General features: G+C 39.2%; 1 protein-coding gene across 1 annotated transcript in view; it reads left to right on the forward strand.

The window, feature by feature from the left end:
* CD109 (CD109 molecule) overlaps positions 1–19,926 on the forward strand; it is a 143,046-nt gene that overhangs the window by 9,856 nt on the left and 113,264 nt on the right. Inside the window, exon 3 of the mRNA XM_050786473.1 lies at positions 14,410–14,438. Coding sequence (XP_050642430.1) covers positions 14,410–14,438 — 29 coding nt within the window. The remainder of the gene's footprint in view (positions 1–14,409; positions 14,439–19,926) is intronic.

Here is a 19,926-nt window from a genome sequence, read left to right on the forward strand (position 1 = left end):
TAAATGGATGGTGATAAATATAATCAGAATTTATTCTTTCCAGAAGTTTGGTGGTTGAAAGGAGAGAGGTGGATGTTCCCTCAAAAGGCACATTAGAAAGGTGAAAGTGGTTAAGGCAAAGGAGAGGGTGGATAATTCCTGGGTTAGAAGGGGTGAGCTCAGTATTAGGGGCAGAGGGAAGTGGATTATCCTTAAAAAACCCTCATACTTTCTTCTTTGAAGAAAGAAAGAAATAGAAGAGAATCAGTAAGGAAAGAAATATTTTGAGGTATGAAATTGAGACGAAGAATAAAATTGAAATACAGTTTTAGGAAAACTTATCTTTTTTTTTTTTTTTTTTTTTTTTTTTTTTTGAGACGGAGTCTCGCTCTGTGGCCCAGGCTGGAGTGCAGTGGCCGGATCTCAGCTCACTGCAAGCTCCGCCTCCCGAGTTCAGGCCATTCTCCTGCCTCGGCCTCCCAAGTAGCTGGGACTACAGGCGCCCGCCACCGCGCCTGGCTAGTTTTTTGTATTTTTAGTAGAGACGGGATTTCACCGTGTTAGCCAGGGTGGTCTCGATCTGCTGACCTAGTGATCCGCCCGTCTCGGCCTCCTAAAGTGCTGGGATTACAGGCGTGAGCCACCGCGCCCGGCCAGGAAAACTTATCTACCCACCTGTAAATTGCACAGATCTGGCCACCACTTTATAGGAAAAGGGGGTAAAAGTTAAAAGTAGTGGCACACCGGAAAGAGAAACACAGGATTGGAGATCTTCCCTGGTGGTGCCCTGAACTGGGTCACCATTGGATTGTAGGAAATTGGAATACAGGGGCTGAAAGTCATATTCATATCTGGGGGAGCTAACACAGAGGGGAAAGAGAAGAGGAAAGGGCTGTTTACCATGAAGATATGCCTCAGTTGAAGCTCAAGAGGACTGGGTGGAATTACTTTATTACTGCCATGGTTGTCAGTGAATTTGTAATTCACCATCTCTTGGTCTGGGCCAAGATGACCAGCATACGAAAGGTGCAATGATAAAACTTGGCGAGGAGGATTAAAGTGGATCTTGGTCTGGCTCTATCTCTTCCACTCTTCACTTCCCTTGGAGAATTCTTTGAGGTGATTTTCTTCCCTTGCAAGGCTCAGGGTGAAATTGGTCAAAGATTTGGTGGAGGGGGTAGCAGTAGGTAGGTAGATGGCAGATCTGTGGGTTGTTAGTTCTGAAGAAACGATTCATAAGTTAAATTCCGAAAACCAGACTGGTAAAGAGCTTGGAAATAAATGGAGAGGAACATTTTTAAAGAACACGTAGCAGCTCCCTTTTGGCTGGGCTGTGTTAGGAATTTACATTTATGAAAATGTAACTGGCAGAAATGATTTAGTATTACAAACTTAAGTTTCATTGCAATATATGTTAAAGCTCTTCAGGAATATAGATAAGATGGGGAATTTATTATTCTCAGCACTTCAAATTTATTCAGCACCAAACTACATATGGCACAATGCTGAGTGACAAATATTTGGTGACCACACGAGGTTCTTGTGCCCATGCTCTTCGCAGGGAAGCAGAGTAGGCTTCATTTGATGTGTCAGCCCAAGTTGATTGTAGAGGCTGATTGGAGTGCTGTGTTGACAGTTTCAAAGTCAAGCCTGGGTTTTCTGGACTAGAGAGCTGGATGAATTAGCTGTGTCTGCCATGGACATGGGAGTTGGGGAATGTGGTATGAATGCTGCGAAGGATTCTGCAGCCCATCCATACATTTTATTTGTGGATCAGTTGAAGAGGAATGGTCGAAGAGGAATGGTAACCTACAGAGCTACATAGGGGCTTGAGGTAGTAACAACATGGATAAGAGAGGAAAGATGAAAGAGTGGGTGTATCCAAATAGTAAATGAGAGTGCAGCAAGCTACAGAGGAGGAACAAGGAGAGAAGGAATATGAGGTTATGTTTGCACTACTGTTTTGGAAGGAATAGCTAGGTCTGTCCTGCACTTTTTGGGAGGCACAGTGGGTTTGAATGGGCGCTCGGAAACCACACTGAAATTGAACCCTAGCATCACCTAATAATAGTACCCACCTCATAGCATTGTTGAGAGGATTAAATGAGATAATACTTATGAGCTGTATCATCCAATATGGTAGCTACTAGCCACATGTGGTTTTGAGCACTTGAAATGTGGCTCATATAAATTGAGATGTGCCATGAGTATAAAATACACAATGGATTTTGAATACTTAGTTCCAAGAAACGCAATAAAACTTGTGATTTTAAAATAATGATTTCATGTTCAATGTTAATATTTTGGACATATTGAGTTAAATAAAATATGTTTATTAAAATTGATTTCACACACTTATTTCTATTTTTTTTTTAGTGCACATCTTTAAAACATTTATCACAATGCTTGGTACATAGAAAACACTCAGGGAATGTTAACTATGTTGTACCTGGTGTTTCCCAGTATCAGATATTAATACTGATGCCTGACCATGAGCCTGTGGCATGAGTCCAAGTCTCCCTGCTGATGACTCATTTTGGCTTAGGTGGATCTTCAACCTTATTCCTTATCCCTTGAAGAAGAAGAAAATCTCCCTAAAAAGAGCCACAGAGGTCGGCAAAATTTCTGTAAAGGGCCAGATGCTAAGCGTGTAGGTTTTGCCAACCTTCAGGTCGTTATTGCAGCTGCTAACCTCTGCCTTTATAGCTTGGAAGCAGCTGTAGATGGTGCGTAAACAGATGAGCATGGTTGTGTACCAACAGAACTTTATTTACGGATGCTGAAATTTTGAGTTCATATAATTTTTACTTATCACGAAATATTATTCTTCTTTTGATATTTCCCCCAGCTATTTAGAAATGCAAACCCATTCTTAGTTCATGAACTGTACAAAAAACAGGCGTGGGCCAGACTGGATCTGTAGGCTGTGGATTGCTGACCCTGCCATTAAGAATGCCCTGTATGGCCGGGCGCGGTGGCTCATGCCTGTAATCCCAGCACTTTGGGAGGCCGAGATGGGTGGATCACGAGGTCAGGAGATCGAGACCATCCTGGCTAACACGGTGAAACCCCGTCTCTACTAAAAAATACAAAAAACTAGCCGGGCGAGGTGGCGGGCGCCTGTAGTCCCAGCTACTCGGGAGGCTGAGGCAGGAGAATGGCGTGAACCCGGGAGGCGGAGCTTGCAGTGAGCTGAGATCCGGCCACTGCACTCCAGAGCGAGACTCCGTCTCAAAAAAAAAAAAAAAAAAAAAAAAAAAAAAAAAAGAATGCCTTGCACATTTATCAGCCAAGAACCTTGCTTGACTTTGGGTTTTTCATTTGTACTTAATCTAACATTTACTTTATAGTGCACCATTTTATTTATTTTACTTTTAGTAGGTTTGTGTTTGACCTGCTTTTTTTTTTACTCAGCAGTCTAAATGGAACAAAACTTTGTTTATGAAACTCAAATTTATTAAGATATTTGTAAGCAAAGGGAAACAAGAGAGAAAAATATAAAAGGAGTATGTAAGGGACGAAAGGAGATTTTTTTGTTTGGTTTTGTTTTGCTCAGAATACTTGTGTTTTCTGTGTAGATTGAATTTCCCCAATAGTTATTTTGCCTTAAAGTGACATTAAACTGTGAAGCAGAAACATTGTATTTTTAAATCTTACTTTAAGTTTTTAAAATTTTTTATTTTTATAGATTTAGGGGGTACATGTGCAGTTTTCTTACATGGATATTTCGGGTAGTGGTGGAGTCTGGGCTTATAGTATAAACATCAGCCAGATAGTGTATGTTGTATCCATTAAGTCATTTCTTATCCCTCACCTGCCTGCCATATGAATCTCCAATGTCTATTATTTCACTGTCTAAAAAATATTGTATTTTATACAAAAATTAGCCAGGTATGGTGGCTCATACCTTTAATCCCAGCTACTAGGGGGGCTGAGGCAGGAGGATCGCTTGAACTTGGAAAGCAGAAGTTGCAGTGAGCCGAGATCATGCCACTGCACTCCAGCCTGGGCAACAAAGTGGGACTCCGTCTCAAAAAAAAAAAAAAAAATTGCATTTTAAAGTTTTGTTTTCCATGAATTTGTGGGCAAAAACCCCTATTTCTCACCTTGTTTATCTGTATATCAAAGAAACTGCTGAAGCATGAGGAAAAAAATTTAGTAAATTGATAAAGAGATCAAAATTTTCAGCTAAAAAAGTGATAAACTTAAATGTATTATTGCATGAGACTGAGTAGCAAAAGGTTGCCAAAAATAATTAAGCAGCAAACACTGTCAGGCATATATATATATATGTATAGTGTATATATATGTATATAGTGGAAAATCCACTTTTTTTTTTTCATAGAGAGTATTTCTGTACCTAGTTGGATTTCCATTTACACAGTACTCCTTCCCTTCAATGATTTTCCAAAGCTATTTGGTGAGGACAGATGTCAGATCAGAAGAGGCAGCATATAATGGTATTACCGAGTATGTTTAAAAAGTTAAGGAAAGGTTAGTTTTTGTGTATGCTTATTACACAATTTAAAAATAGCTTTGACTCTATTTGTAAATCAAACGGCCAGTTCTCAGGCTGTGCCAAATGCAAAGTCTTCAAACAAGGTTTCTTCCGAGTTGCTTAAGCAGCACTGGGAAGGAGAAAGCATCTGAAAGGGATTTGAGATTGACTGTCTCTGGTTATACACAGAAATGATTGGAGTTTTATAAAGTTATCTATAAAAACGCTAAGAAGAACCTTACATAACAGAGTGTGTCTTTAGTTAGTGATTTAAAAGAGTGCCATACTGGGTTTCAAGAGGTGGTGACTGTTTCCCGTGTCCGAATGGAGCCTTGCCAAAAGGGAGAAAAATGTTCACAACAATTTGCAAATACTATCTTTTTAATTCTCAACCTAGCAACAGCAGAGAAAGAGATTATTATTCCTCTCTCATCTATACTGCCCCCATTCTCCTCCCCGCTGCTCCCGATTTTGTGTTTTGGTTGTGTAAATTATTTCTAAATGAATAGAACTTTCAAATAAGTCCTATGCTAGGACTTCATAAGTGCCTAGGAAATTCCAAGCTGTATTTGTAAATTTAAAGGGAAGATCAGCAGAAAAAAATGTCAAGTACTTAAAATCGACCTTTTAATAAGAACACATGAGACCAGCGAGTAGGCCTTAGATTGGATGTGTCCACACATCCTCTGAGTCGCTCCCTGGATCCAGCAAGAAACGCTACAGTATAGCGTTTGGGAAGAGTCCTTTGTATTTTGTATTTTTATTTGTTTTTAAATAGAGATGGGGTCACACCATGTTGCCCAGGCTGGTCTTGAACTCCTTGCCTCAAGGGATCCTTCTGCCTCAGCCCTCCCAAAGTGCTGGTATTATAGTCGTGAGCTGCCATGCCTGGCCTGGGTAGGACTTCTGTTTCTAACTCTGTATCTTTCTTGCATCGGTGAACAGATAAGGTCATGTGTCTGAGCACTAGGACCCAGGCATGCAGCTGAACTGCTCTTCCAACTTCTCTCTAGTGAGAGAATTCCTCAAAGATTTGACTTGATTCAGAGCTGCATTAAAAACAAAAGAAAACAAAAAACACTTCTACTATGAAATGAGATTTCCTGCACTTCAAATCTGTTTAGCTTGTTTTGAAGTGCCAGAATACTTGGCCTCCAATAAGTCAATGTCCGAGAGCCTCATTTGGATTGTAGATTCCCAACTGTTTTTTTGCTTTCTCCTTGCTGATGTCATTGGATAAAAATAAATTACCACCCCCACCCCCGTCATTCTTCATCCGTATACATTTGCTGCCGGTGGGTGGGTGGTAGCTGGTATCAGACCAGGGCAGGAAGGAAGCACATTACTTCCTCCAGTTATGGACCTAGCATAAGAGTCAACCCCTGATGATTTATCCTAATACAATGAAAAATAAGTAACTCTCAATAATGGAGGGTGCTGGTTTGTTGGGGCGAAGCTCACTGCAGTTCGTTTCTATTTTATTCCAGTGTGGGACATTGTGGTGGATGCTGTGTTTTAGGGCCCAGATCGCCCTTCAGGGATGAAGGACCTTTTCCTGAAAGCTGCTGGGAGTGTTGTGCCCAACTGCCTTCAGAGCCAGTTCCCTCTGATGATTATATCAGCTAGAGAATTGCCTTGCCCGTGGTGGCCTCCCTTCTGGGGATGGCCTGCATTATGTGACTGATTGATGTGGGGTATGAAGGTCCAGCCCTTTCGTCCCAGTTCAGGACAACTCTCACTGGCTGTGACTGCTTCTGAGCTGCCCTGGTGGATGCCTCTTTGGAGCCTGCATTGCAGCCCCACTGCTGTCTCCCTTAGTCCAGTTTCCCCCGTTCCCTTCTGCAGGTGCTGATCCACTGAATACTCCTTAGTAAACCTCCTGCATTGTAATTACCATCTCAGAGTCGGCTACTGTTTAATTTTCCTTTGAAGAGGAATGTTTCAGATCTTGGAATCAACTTCAAAACATGTCAAAACTGTGTAGTGTGAAGAATTGACATGAGTTGGGAAAGTGTTTAGTTTTTATATCCTTTTCAGAGTTCCTGTATGACACAAATTATTTTAGAGTTAGCTCCGCTGCTGCATTGCTTAGAGTATAACTCTAAGTTTCTTCTAAGGGCAACCTCATGGAAGAAGAATCCACAGGTTCTGGTGAGTGATAAACTTAGAGCTGAGGAGAGAAAAGAGTTCAAGATGACTGAGATTTTGAACATCTGTGATTGAGGAAGTGGTGATAGCAACATATACAAACAGGCTATCCAGGCTGAGAAACTTTTACTATAATCAAAAATATGTATAATAAAAATAATGGTGAGGCCCAGGGCCGGGACCGGTGGCTCATGCCTGTAATCCCAGCACTTTGGGAGGCTGAGGTGGGCAGATCACTTGAGGTCAGGGGTTCGAGACCAGCCTGGCCAACATGACAAAACCCTGTCTCTACTAAAAACACAAAAAGTCAGCCAGCTGTGGTGGTGCTCGCCTGTAGTCCCAACTACATGGGAGGCTGAGGCATGAGAATCTCTTGAACCTGGGAGGTGGAGCTTGCAGTGAGCTGAGATCATGCCACTGCACTCCAGCCTGGGCAACAGAGCAAGACTCTGTCTCAAAAACAGACAAACAAAAAAGCAGTGATGAGGCACAGTGACTCACATCTGTAATCCTAGGGCCTTGGGAGGTCAAGGTGGTAGGATCACTTGAGCCTAGGAGTTTGAGAGCAGCCTCGGCAACATAATGAGCCCCCATTTCTATAAAAAAATAAAAAAAGTTAGCCAGGCGTGGTGGCCTGTGCTTGTAGTCCTAGTTACTGGGGAGGCTGAGGCAGGAGGATTGCTTGAGTCCAGGAGTTTGGGGCGGCAGTGAGCTATGATTGTGCCACTGTGCTCCAACCTGGGTGACAGAGTGGGACCCTGTCCCCTCCCCCCCAAAAAAAGTATGTATAATAAAACCAACAGTACAACTGATTCTTTTTTTTATTTTTAATTTTTGTGGATACATAGAAGGTGTATATATTTACAGGGTACATGAGATACTTTGAAATAGTCACGCGATGTCAACAACCACATCATAGCAACTGGGGTATCCGTTCACTCAAGCATTTGTCCTTTGTGTTACAAACAATCCAGTTATACTATTTTAGTTGTTTAAAAATGTGCAATTAAATTGTTATTGACTACAATCCCCCTGTTGTGCTATCAAATACTAGGTCTTATTCATTTTTCTAACTACTTTTCATGCCCGTTAACCATCCTCACTTCCTCTCTAACCCCTCACTACTCTCTCCAGCCTCTAGTAACCATCCTTCTACTCTCTATCTCCATTGGTTCAATTGTTTTAATTTTTAGCTACCACAGATAAGTGAGAACATGCAAAGTTTGTCTTTCTGTGTTTGGCTTATTTCACTTAACATAATGACCTTCAGTTACATCCATGTTGTTGCAAATGACAGGATCTCATTCTTTTTTATGGCTGAATAGTACTTCATCATGTACATGTACCACATTTTCTTTATCCATTCATTTGCTGATGGACACTTAGGTTACTTCCGGTTACTTCCAAATCTCAGCTTTTATGAACAGTGGTGTAACAAACACGGGAGTGCAGATAGCTCTTTGATATACTGATTTCCTTTCTTTTGGGTATATACTCAGCAGTGGGATTGCTGGATTGTATGGTAGCTCTATTTTTAGTTTTATGAGGAACCTCCAAACTGTTCTCCACAGTGGTTGTACTAATTTTCATTTCCATCAACAGTGTACGAGGGTTCCCTTTCCTCCACATCCTCACCAGCATTTGTTACTGCCTGTCTTTTGGATAAAAGCCATTTTAACTGGGGCGAGATGATATCTCATTGTAGTTTTGATTTACATTTCTCTAATGATGAATAGTGTTGAGAGGGCCTTTTCATATACCTGTTAGCCATTTGTCTTCTTTTGAGGAATGTCTATTCAGATCTTTTTCCCATTTTTAATTGGATTATTAGATTTTTTTCCTATAGAGTTATTTGAGTTCCTTATATGTTTTGGTTATTAATCCCTTGTCAGATGAGTAGTTACAAAGATTTTCTCTCATTCTCAGTTGTATCTTCATTTTGTTGATTGTTTCCTTTATTGTGCAGAAGCTTTTTAACTTGACGTGATCCTCTTTGTCGATTTTTGCTTTGGTTGCCTGTGCTTGTGGGGTATTGCTCAAGAAATCTTTGCCCAGTTCAGTGTCCTGCAGAGTTCCCCCAAAATTTTCTTTTAGTAGTTTCACAGTTTTAGGTTTAAGTCTTTAATCCATTTTGATTTGATTTTAGTGTATGGTGAGAGATAGGGTCTAGTTTCTTTCTTCTGCATATGGACATCCAGTATTCCCAGCACCATTTATTGAAGAGACTGTCTTTTCTTCAATATATGTTCTTGGCACCTTTGTCAAAAATGAGTTCACTGTAAGTGTATGGATTTGTTTCTGGGTTTATTGTGTTCCATTGGTCACGTATCTGTTTTTATGCCAATATCATGCTGTTTTGGTTACTACAGCTCTGTAGTATAATTTGAAGTCAGGTAATGTGATTCCTCCTTTTTTTTTTTTTTTTTTTTCCTCAGTATAGCTTTGGCTATTCTGGGTCTTTGGTGGTTCCATAAAAGTTTTAGGATTGTTTTCTCTATTTCTGTGAAGAATGTCATTGGTATTTTGATAGAGATCGCCTTAAATCTGTAGATTGCTTTCAGCAGCATGGACATTTTAACAACATCGATAATTTCAATCCATGAACATGGAATATCTTTTCATTTTTTTGGTGTCATCTTCAATTTTTTTCATCAGTGTTTTATAGTTTTCATTGTACAGATTTTTCACTTCTTTGGTTAAGTTAATGCCTGGGTATTTAACTTTATTTGCTGCTATTGTAAATGGGATTACTTTCTTGATTTCTTTTCCAGATTGTTCACTGTTGGCATATAGAAATTCTGCTGATTTTTGTATGTTGATTTTGTATCCTGCAACTAGACTGAGTTTATCAGTTCTAATCGTGTTTTGGTGGCATCTTTAAGTTTTTCCAAATACAAGATCATATTGGCTGGGCATGCTGACTCACGCCTGTAATACCAGCACTTTGGGAGGTGGAGGAGGTCCAGATCACTTGAGCCTGGGAGTCTGAGACCAGCCTGGGCAACACAGGGAGACCCTGTGTCTATTTATCTTTAAAAAATAAATTAATTAAAATATTATATCATCTGCGAACAAGGATAATTTGACTTCTTCCTTTCCAATTTGGATGCCCTTCATTTCTTTCTCTTGTCTGATTGCTCTAGCTAGGACTTCCAGTACTGTGTTGAGTAACAGTGGTGAAAGTCTTGTCGTCTTCCTGATCTTAGAGGAAAGGCTTTGAGTTTTTCCCCATTTAGTATGATACTGGCTGTGGGTCTGTCATATATAGCTCCTTTATGTTGAGGTATGTTCCTTCTATATGCAGTTTTTTGAGGGTTTTTATCATGAAGAGGTGCTGAATTTTATCAACTTTTTTTAGTATCCGTTGAAATGATCATATGGTTTTTGCCCTTCATTCTGTTGATATGATGTATCACATTGATTGATGTGCATACAACTATTTTTTTTTTTTATACTCAGAGTCAGTGCAGAGCAGTGGTTTGGAGCTCAGACCCACGAGACAGGTGGCCAGGGTCAGAAGCTTGGCCCCAGTACTTTTTGTCTGTGTGACCCTGGGCAAGTCATTTCACATCTCTGTGTCTCAGTGTTCTCATTTGTAAATTAAGGGTAATAATAGTATTGTTGTGAGCTTTAAACCCATTAATATATGTAATGCTTTGGAACACTCTGTAGGTGATAAGTACTATTATTATTATTATTTTATTCATATAACTAAAAAATTGCATTCTGTCTGATCTGTTGGTTGTTTTATTATTGCTAAACACAAATTTAAGTCTTCTATCCCCTAAACTAGTTCTGTCCAATACAAGTATAAGTCAACTACATAAGTTATTGGAAATTTTCTAGTAGCCACACTAAAAAAAAGAGAAACACGTGAAGTTATTTGTAATAATATATTTTATTTAACCCAGTAATTTACAAATATTATTAGTTCAACATTTAATCACTATAAAGTTATTGACATGACATTCTACATTTTTTTTTGGGTTGTAAGTCTCAGAAATATGGGGTGTATTTTACTCTTGCTGCTTATTTCAGTGGCTCAATAGCCACATGTATTTAGAGGCTCCTGTATGTGACTGAGCAGCTTTAAAGAGTTGCTAGTTAATCTTGCTCATTTCTGAAGTGTTCCAATCAACTGTTGCTGTGAAACAAGCCACCCGCAGATTTAGTAGATTAAAACAACAGTGGTTGATTATTTCTCACAATTCTCATTTAGCCTGTACACGCTAGATTGGTGATTGTTGCCATTATTTTTGTGATAGTTGTGAAATTTTTGAATTCCACGATTCCTTCTACAATTATTAGTTGGAATTCTGTGGTAAGGAATAACTCTTTCTTCTCTTTCACTCAGTCATGTATTTAATTGTCTATCAGCATGAACTCATAGATTCTTGTTTTATTCAGTAGGTTGTAACCCATTATTTATTTTAATATTCAAGTGACCCGACCATAATATTTTAAATTAAGAAAACACCCTCTCCACACATGCTGAGGTACCTGGTGAGATCAGAACAAATTCTGCTATATGGATAGTATTCTCAGTTCCATCCACCACCACCCCTGTATTGCAATGTTTAAATGTTTCAACCCAAATATTTCACAAAGTCTGCTTGCAGAGCCCCATGCTTCTCTTCACAAATGTTCTTACAGTACAAAATTTGCCCTGTAAATTGTCTCTCTTTATGGTTCCTTTGAAGGTTTTACCAAGTTTACTTGCCGAAATATCCTGGGGCTTTTCAATTTCACTTCAATTCAGTATAGAATATAATAAGTCTTTCCCATTAAAAGTAAGCTTAATGAACAGAAGTTTCTTCCTACAAGGTAAGATACTCCCAAAGCACAGCTGGTGTATATCCAACGATATAAAATCAGTATGTTGAAGAGATATCTGCACTCCCACATCCACTGCAGAGTTATTCCCAATATCTAAGATACGGAGTCCATGTTAGTGTCCATCAATGGATAAATGGATAAAGAAAGTGTGCTGTATATACATAATGGAACACTATTCAGTCTTATAAAAGAAGGAGGTCCTGTCATTTTCAGTGACGTGGATGACCCTGGAGGACATTATGTTAAGTGAAATAAGCCAAGCACAGAAAAACAAATATTGCATGATCTCACTTATATGTGGAGTGTGAAAAAGATGAGCTCATAGAAACAAAGGGTAAAATGGCAGTTACCAGAGGGTGAAAGGAATGAGGAGATGTCGGTCAACGGACACAAAATTCAGTTATATGGGAGGAATAATTTCAAGAGATCTAGTGTACAGCATGGTGACTATGGTTAATATCAACATATTGTATACTTAAAAATTGCTGAGAGTAAATTTTAATTGTTTCTTTCCACAAGTAGTTATGTGAGCTAAGGCACATGTTAAATAGTGTGATTTAGCCATGCCATAAAGTATACCTCATTCCATAAGGTATGCATGTATCATCTATATGTGGTATACCATGAATATATACAATTATTACTTGTCAATTAAAAAAAGAATAAAACATTTTCAAAGTTAATTTATGTGCACATTAAACCCATCCTAGAATAATAATTTTCTAACCAAAAACAGATCCAGAACAATGCTAAATCAGGATGCTGGAATAACAGTGTCAACTGGGATAATCCTGGTGAGGACTCGTCTTGTCCAAAGAGCCCCTTGTGATCGGGCCAAGCCTCCTGGCTACTGTTCTCTTTCTGTCTGTGGTCTTTGCTCACCCAGCTCTTTGGTTTAGTAGACTCAGGTTGATCTCCACTGCTTTGCATTTGCTGCTCTTCTGCCTGTAACATTGTACCCCTCCTTGCTCATATGGCTAATTTCTTCATATCCTACAACCCTAGACACTGGCATCATTTTCTCTAGGTGCCTTCCCTTCATCCCTCCAATGTGCTCCTTGTCCTACCTGTACTACATGTATCTGTTCCACAATACTTCCTTCTTCACCTTTTTGAAACACCATGTTCAATATCCTGTTGTTTAAGAATCTTACTCTTTGCTTCCTACGATGACAGTTATTAGATGAACTGATCTGTGCTAGGTGGTAAGTGATGGTGATGAGTTACTTATCTGTTCCTGAAAACATACTTGTATTTCATTGTGGCCCACTGGGGTGGTAGTCTTCAAAGTGGGTGTGCACACATCTAAGAGTATATAAGACCATTTATAAGGATGGAAGTAGAAGATGTAGTACTTTTTATTTCTATTATTTTATTAAGCAAAGCTAAGAAGTTAAAGTTTTTCTCTTTTTCTTTTTATTTATTTATTTAATTTTAAGACAGAGTCTTGCTCTGTTGCCCAGGCTGTAGTGCAGTGATGTGATCTCAGCTCACTGCAACCTCCACCTCCTGGGTTCAAGCAATCCTCCTTCCTCAGCCTCCCAGGCAGCTGGGACTACAGGCACGCCAGTATGCCTGGCTAATTTTTGTAGTTTTCAGTAGAGATGGGGTTTTGCCATGTTGGCCAGGCTGGTCTCGAACTCCTGACTTCAGGTGTTCTGTCTGCCTCAGTCTCCCAAAGTGCTAGGATTACAAGTGTGAGCCACTGTGCCTGGCTATAAATTAAAGTTTTTCTAATGTTTAATATTTTGGTTGAGAAAATACATGTATATAAGTTTATAAATCTAATTTGACATTGGTAAGGTATACTAAGTGTTTTTATTGATGGAATACTCTATCATAAAAATTTGAAGACCATGTCTGTAGGGGCATACTGACATCCCCAATGGAAAACTCTTCAAGCTTTTTGACACTATAATAGCTAACATATATCAAGTGTTTTCTATGTGTCAGGCACTGTTCTATATGGTTTACAGGTATCAACACACTTATTCCTTACAACCACCTCATGAGATTGGTATGATTGTTAGCATCCTCATCTTATGGATGAAAAAAATTGAACTGGAGAATCAGGTAATTTGTTTAAGGACGGGCCAGTATGTATCAAATTCTTGATGTGGTCTGATTCCAGATGCTGCTAGCTTAACCCCTGCTGTGTACTGTGCTTTGCCCTGGTGCCTCTGCTCTCACCTGATAGACCCATTTGGCTTCCTGGAGGAGAGGGACCACATCTGTCTTGCACATTGTGCTATTTTTTAAATGAATGAAGTAACCGGGGCCTATTCTTTCCCTCTCTCTCTTTAAAATCATCTTTTGCTCCATTTTATTTCCCAAGGGCCTGCCATCTTCGATAGGAACTTTGGACAAGTACTCTTTTATTTTTAACATGAAACCATTTTTCCCCCGGAGATAAATGGATCTGATGAGAAATTGGCATGAGTTTAATTAGCAGTCCTATGTATAGAAACTTTACATGAAGAAAAGTCTGCATCACCCTAGTACTCATGAGTCAGTTATGAGTCCCAGCTCACCCCTGACATGACTAATGCCTTCCTTTTTTCTTTTATCACGAGGGTGTGAGAACAAGAAATAAACTTCAGGCTACTACTGTACAGTGAAGTGCCCCGCAAGCACGTATGATCTTAAAATAGCAACAAGGGCAGCAGCACCATGACAACAAAAGTAATAATGGCAAAGAGAAGCAGAACCTAATGTTTTTGGGTTCGCCCACTAGATACCCTTTTAATCCTGATTTTTAATCATTTGGCACAAAGATATGTAATAACTTATTGGGTCTTCTGGGCATTTAAATGTTATTTTGGTTTGACCAAATGTATTTATGATTCCATCTACACATATAAGTGTATTGGGAAAGTTTTGGAAGGTTTGTGTTCTATCATCATATTCAAATTGTGCTAACTCTGTTTTCTTTTCTGTTTTCCTTTTAGGCTCTTTTAAGACTCTGACTCTTCCATCAGTAAGTATTCATTTAAAAATTTTGGTTTCAGAAATATATTGCATCAGTGAGCTAAATAAATATTTCATTGGATTTTATGTCAATTCACACATTTCACATAAATTTGACTTGAGTTTAGTTCAGCCTTCAGATTATTTATGAATAATATTATTTCAAGGAGATTGATTATGAGGCTCTTCAAACTCTTGGCAGAGATTTTCCTCTTGTAAAATAGAGGACTTCACTGAAGGAAACTAGCCTGGACTATTAGCACAGAAATCTGTACTGGTCATAAAAAAGAATGAGACCATGTCCTTTGCAGGAACATGGATGGAGCTGGAGGCCATTATCCTTAGCAAACTAACATAGGAACAGAAAACTAAACACCACATGTTCTCACTTGTAAGTGGGAGCTAAGTGATGAGAACACATGGACACATAGAGGGGAACAACAGACACTGGGGCCTACGCGAGGGTAGAGGGAGGGAGGACGGAGAGGATCAGGAAAAATCGCTAATGGGTTCTAGGCTTAGCAACTGGGTGATGAAATAATCTGTGCAACAACCCCCATGACACAAGTTTACCTATGTAACAAACCTGCACTTGTACCCCTGAACTTAAAATAAAAGTTAAAAAAAAAAAAAGGCATCTGGACTGGTTTGGTCCTACTTCTGTGGTAATGAGCCTTCTAGTGTGGAACTCTGCTCCTCAGTTTCCTTGTCCTTGAAAAGAGCAGTGCCATGCTGAGACATACTAGAACTTGAGGCAAAAGGAAAAATCGGTAACATTGACCCTGTCTTTGTTTAAAGCGTCGACTTTTTTGTTTATAATTTTTTGCATTAATTTTGGTATTTTAAAATATTGTATTAAAATATTATTTGCTTGATTCCTAAGTTTTTTGGTACCCCCTTAAATTTTGCACCTTAGACAAGTGCCTCATTCACCTCACCATAGCCCTGGCCTTGGAAAAGAGAGTGAAGATACCATCTTTATCTCACAGCATGTCCTGGAGTGAAATGAGATGTGGAAGTGTTGTAGCACTTGCTATAGAAATGGAAAGGGGTTATTATTTTGTTGAGAGAGTCATAAAACCTCATTATTAAATGTTTGCGAATGAATCTTCCTATAGCTTTGATTTAGAGGTTTATACTTTCATTACTATGCTTTGTTTTGGGGCTTTGCACGCTTAATGTACGGTACAGTAAACCACAGCATCCAACATCAGGTGCAATTTGATAATATGTAATTTTCTGAGAACAGATGACTAATGACTTAGGCCCTGACACATTGCATACTTGATTAGTATCAGTATTACCTCATAAGCCAGGTTTGCTTATTACCTTAATTTTTTTTTTTTTTTTAGACAGGTCTTGGTCTGTTGCCAGGCTGGAGTTTGGTGGCACAATCATGGCTCACTGCAGCCTCAATCTCCCAGGTTCAAGCAATCTTCTCACCTCAGCCTCCCGAGTAGCTGGGACTACTGGCATGTGCCACCATGCCTGGCTAATGTTTTATTTTTTGTAGAAACAGGTCTCCCTATGTTGCCCAGGCTTATCTCAAACTCCTGGGCTCAAGCATCCTTTCTGCCTTGGTCTCCCAAAGTGCTGGGATTACAGGAGTGAGCCACCACACGTGGGCCACTTAGTACCTTTTGAAAGTTACTTGTCAAGCACATTCTGAAACCACATTTATATTGGGGGGTTCATAAAGAATATTATACTCTCAAACAATACTTTATAAAAATTACTTAGTATGCTATATCTATTCTGTTTCTTACATATTATATTTGTACTTCCTTTCCTAAGAAATATACTGTTGCTGATAATAGAAAGCGGAGGAAAAAAAGGCATAAGCGGGCAGAAGTAGGGGGAAAAACCCTAGAATCTTTGTGGCAATAAAACATTAGATTGCATTAAAATAACCTAAAACATTAGATACTGGCCCCAGGGCCTGTGTGCAGAACTTTGTTGAAAGGGTATTCCAGTGGTAAGAAGAAAATAAATCCTGTGTCATATATTTGCCCTATAGCAGAAGGAGGGTGGGGTTTAAGCTCAGGAATCACAGCCTAAAGTACAATAATTGTCTGGTTTCCTCAAGGGAGTTTGCAGTTTCACATACCAGAAGTGTAGAAAGGCTGAAAGGAGAAGGTGGGGCAAGATCATGAGAGTTTCTTTCAGTGATACTAGTATAAACTGTACGTGTCTGAGCTACTATTAACTAGAAATTTGGCAACTACACTTCTTTTTTTGTTTTGTTTTTGAGACGGAGTTTCCCTCTTGTTGCCCAGGCTGGAGCACAGTGGCGTGATCACGACTCGTCGCAACCTCTGTTTCCCGGGTTCAAGATTGTCCTGCCTCAACCTCCTGGGTAGCTGGGATTACAGGCATGCACCACCACGCCCAGCTAATTTTTTTTGTATTTTTAGTAGAGACAGGGTTTCGCCATGTTGGTCAGGCTGGTCTTGAACTCCTGACCTCAGGTGATCCACCTGCCTCAGCCTCCCAAAGTGCTGGGGTTACAGGTGTGAGCCACTGCGCCCAGCCTACTGTACTTCTTTTAAGTCTTAAGTATATGAAGTACTAACTCTCACATCCAGTATTTGTCTCTGATATTATGCCATTTCAATTGTATATAAATATAGCTATTATTTATTGAAAGCTTTACTAGATATTATATTTTGGAGTGTATCTCTTTTTAGTAAGGCACGGTTTGAAAGACTTAGAAATAAAGTGTATGGACAAATTGGAAATGCTTGACAAAAAAAGAAGGCTCTGCATTTCAATGAGTTTTCAATTAAAGCAGAACCAACTTTTGTTTTTTCCCAGTGAGAACATACCTGTGAATAGAACCACCTTTTAAGTGCACTTGAATTCTGACATTTGTAAATGTAATATTTTAAATTATTTTTAAGGTCTTTATGGCTTTTTAGTGTAAAATATAAATATTTCAAGAGTGTATTAACACAAATGTGTTTTTTATTTCTGATTTACTCATTGTACTTCAAGACACTAAAATAACCCTCAATATGGTAAATAAAAAACATAAATTGAGACTTAGTATAAATATTATTGTTTTGTACACAATATGGCAGAAAAACTTATTTTGTTCTCTTTGTCAAATGAGGGAGTAGTTTTATTTGATTAGAAATGTTTTTATTGTGTAAGTATAATTACTAATATATTTTTAATGGAAACTATCATCTTAGATTTCTCAATTTTATTTTGAAAAATTGTCTCCATTATGTTTAGTAACTGGCATTATTCCTGAAGTATATGAGGATAAATACTATTGTGTTGTCTCAGTTTCCTTATAGCAATGAATCCTTCAGAGAAGGTGAAATGGCTTTAGACAGCCCAGATTAGAATAAGTAATCCTTATTTATTGTCTAGCAAGAATGTTTTTGAGCATGCTTACCTTATGTATCCTAGGCAGAGAGCTATCATCTCCTCAGAGAGTTTGCATTTATGTATACACAAAATAGACGTGCATAAGTGAGAATCAACACACCCAATCCAGAGGCTGATTGATATTCTGTTGGTCAAAGCTTTGGGATATTGTCAGTTCCCAGACCCTTGTCCTGCTTTCAGACAGCCTCTCTCTGTGGGAACTGCACCTTCCTCCAGCCCTGTGCCCTCTGGTCAAGGAGTCCAAAATCTCTGTGGGTAAATAATTGACTCTGTGTAAGAGCTGTGGAAGTCACTTATCAAGGAACAGCTTTCCCTCCCCCACCCCCACCAATTTTGGGAACCCTTTTCAATAACTGTGGCCCAAGAAGGCAGAAGGCAATTTACCAGTAAAGATGCAGGAGCTTCTATTACCTCATGGTGTCCACTCTACTCTGGGCAGGTTATAACCCACTCCAGATCAGGCACAGAGAGAGAAACTTTCATTAAAATTGCTTAAAGTCAATAATCTTTTCTCCAGTCTCATTATGTGCCCCCATTGTTAACAATGGAGCACTGAAGTCTGCATTGACACCGCAAGACTCTGGAGCACCACCCAGAGAGCATGGTGACACCCCAAGACATGTGGTGTCTTGCGTGATGACCCGTGCTTCGTACAGGCACCCAGGTCTAATGACTCACCAAGGCCCATATTGTCATCTCTGGGTGGCCTCCCTGGGATTAACACTGAGTCTTTGAGGATCCAAAATTACCTAAATTTTATATATGGCAAGGTGGGGTGTTTAACAGGGAAAGTTAGAAAAGCAAATTAGTTAAGGTAACCCAAAAGAGCAGCAAGATAGTCAGTAATGTTTCCCCTGAGTCAGTGTCAGCTCCCTGAAGGAGGGTGGACTAGGAGGTAGAATAAAATGTTTTTGGGCACATTTGTGTTTATTTTAATTCTTTGACCGTTTAGGCTGCTTACGGTTAATAGGCTTCTTTAGCTCTAGGCCTCTGTGTCATTAATTTGACATCAGTCTTCAATCTAGCATCTGTTCTGGGACCTCTGTGACACTAAAAATGATAAACTTATGTCAAATCATGAAGAGCAATCCCATCAAATATATTTTTAAACATGAAATATTTAGAAGTCGATGCCATTTATAAGCATGTTATATTCTGTTTCCTGTGCCAGGAAACAGAATATTGTATGCTTATAAACAGAATATTATATATATATTTTCTTGTTTATAATATTAGAAAATCTGATTCAAAGAGTCTGAGGACTGAAGTATCACTTGAGAAAGTAGGATTTAAGCTTGCAAGTTCCAGGCTAGACTCTCTGCTCTACCAGGGAACAGGTCTTTGGTTCCTGTTGTATCCCACGTACCCAGGATAACCTGGTACACAAAGGGTGCTCAATAAATACTTCTTTAGGCTGGGTGTGGTAGCTTACATGTATAATCCCATCATTTTGGGAGGCCAAGGCGGGTGGATCACTTGAGGTCAGGAGTTCGAGACCAGCCTGGCCAACATGGTGAAACCTCGTCTCTACTAAAAATACAAAAATTAGCCAGGCGTGGTGGCGCACACCTATAGTCCCAGCTGCTTGGGCTGCTGAGACAGGAGAATCGCTTGAACCTAGGAGGTGGGATTGAGATTGAGCCACTGCACTCCAGTCTGGGCAACAGAGCAAGACTTCGTCTCAAAACAAAACAAAGCAAAACAAAAAACTTCTTTATTGAAGAAAAGCAAAAATTGACACCAGAAGTCATTTGAAGGTAACATACTGATTGTTTTTCCTAACATTTTATTATTAACTTTTCAAATATAGAAAACATTTCATAATGAACACTCCTATATTTGCCATTTAGGGTCTACTGTTAACATTTTACTATACTTGCTCTATCATACATCTATCCATCTATCCATCTATCCATCTACCCATCTTTCTATCCATTTATTAATTCATCTTATTTTTAAATGTATTTCCAAGTAAATTGCAGACATCAGTACTCTTCTCCCTAAATACTTCTTGCTGACCATTTTATTGTTGACAGTGGTTTCTTGCACTTTCTTCATATTCTTAACTACATTGATAGCATTCTGATGTCTGCTATTATTGG

The sequence above is a fragment of the Macaca thibetana genome, chromosome 4, assembly GCF_024542745.1.
Source record: "Macaca thibetana thibetana isolate TM-01 chromosome 4, ASM2454274v1, whole genome shotgun sequence".
In the NCBI taxonomy this organism is placed as follows: Eukaryota; Metazoa; Chordata; class Mammalia; order Primates; family Cercopithecidae; genus Macaca; species Macaca thibetana.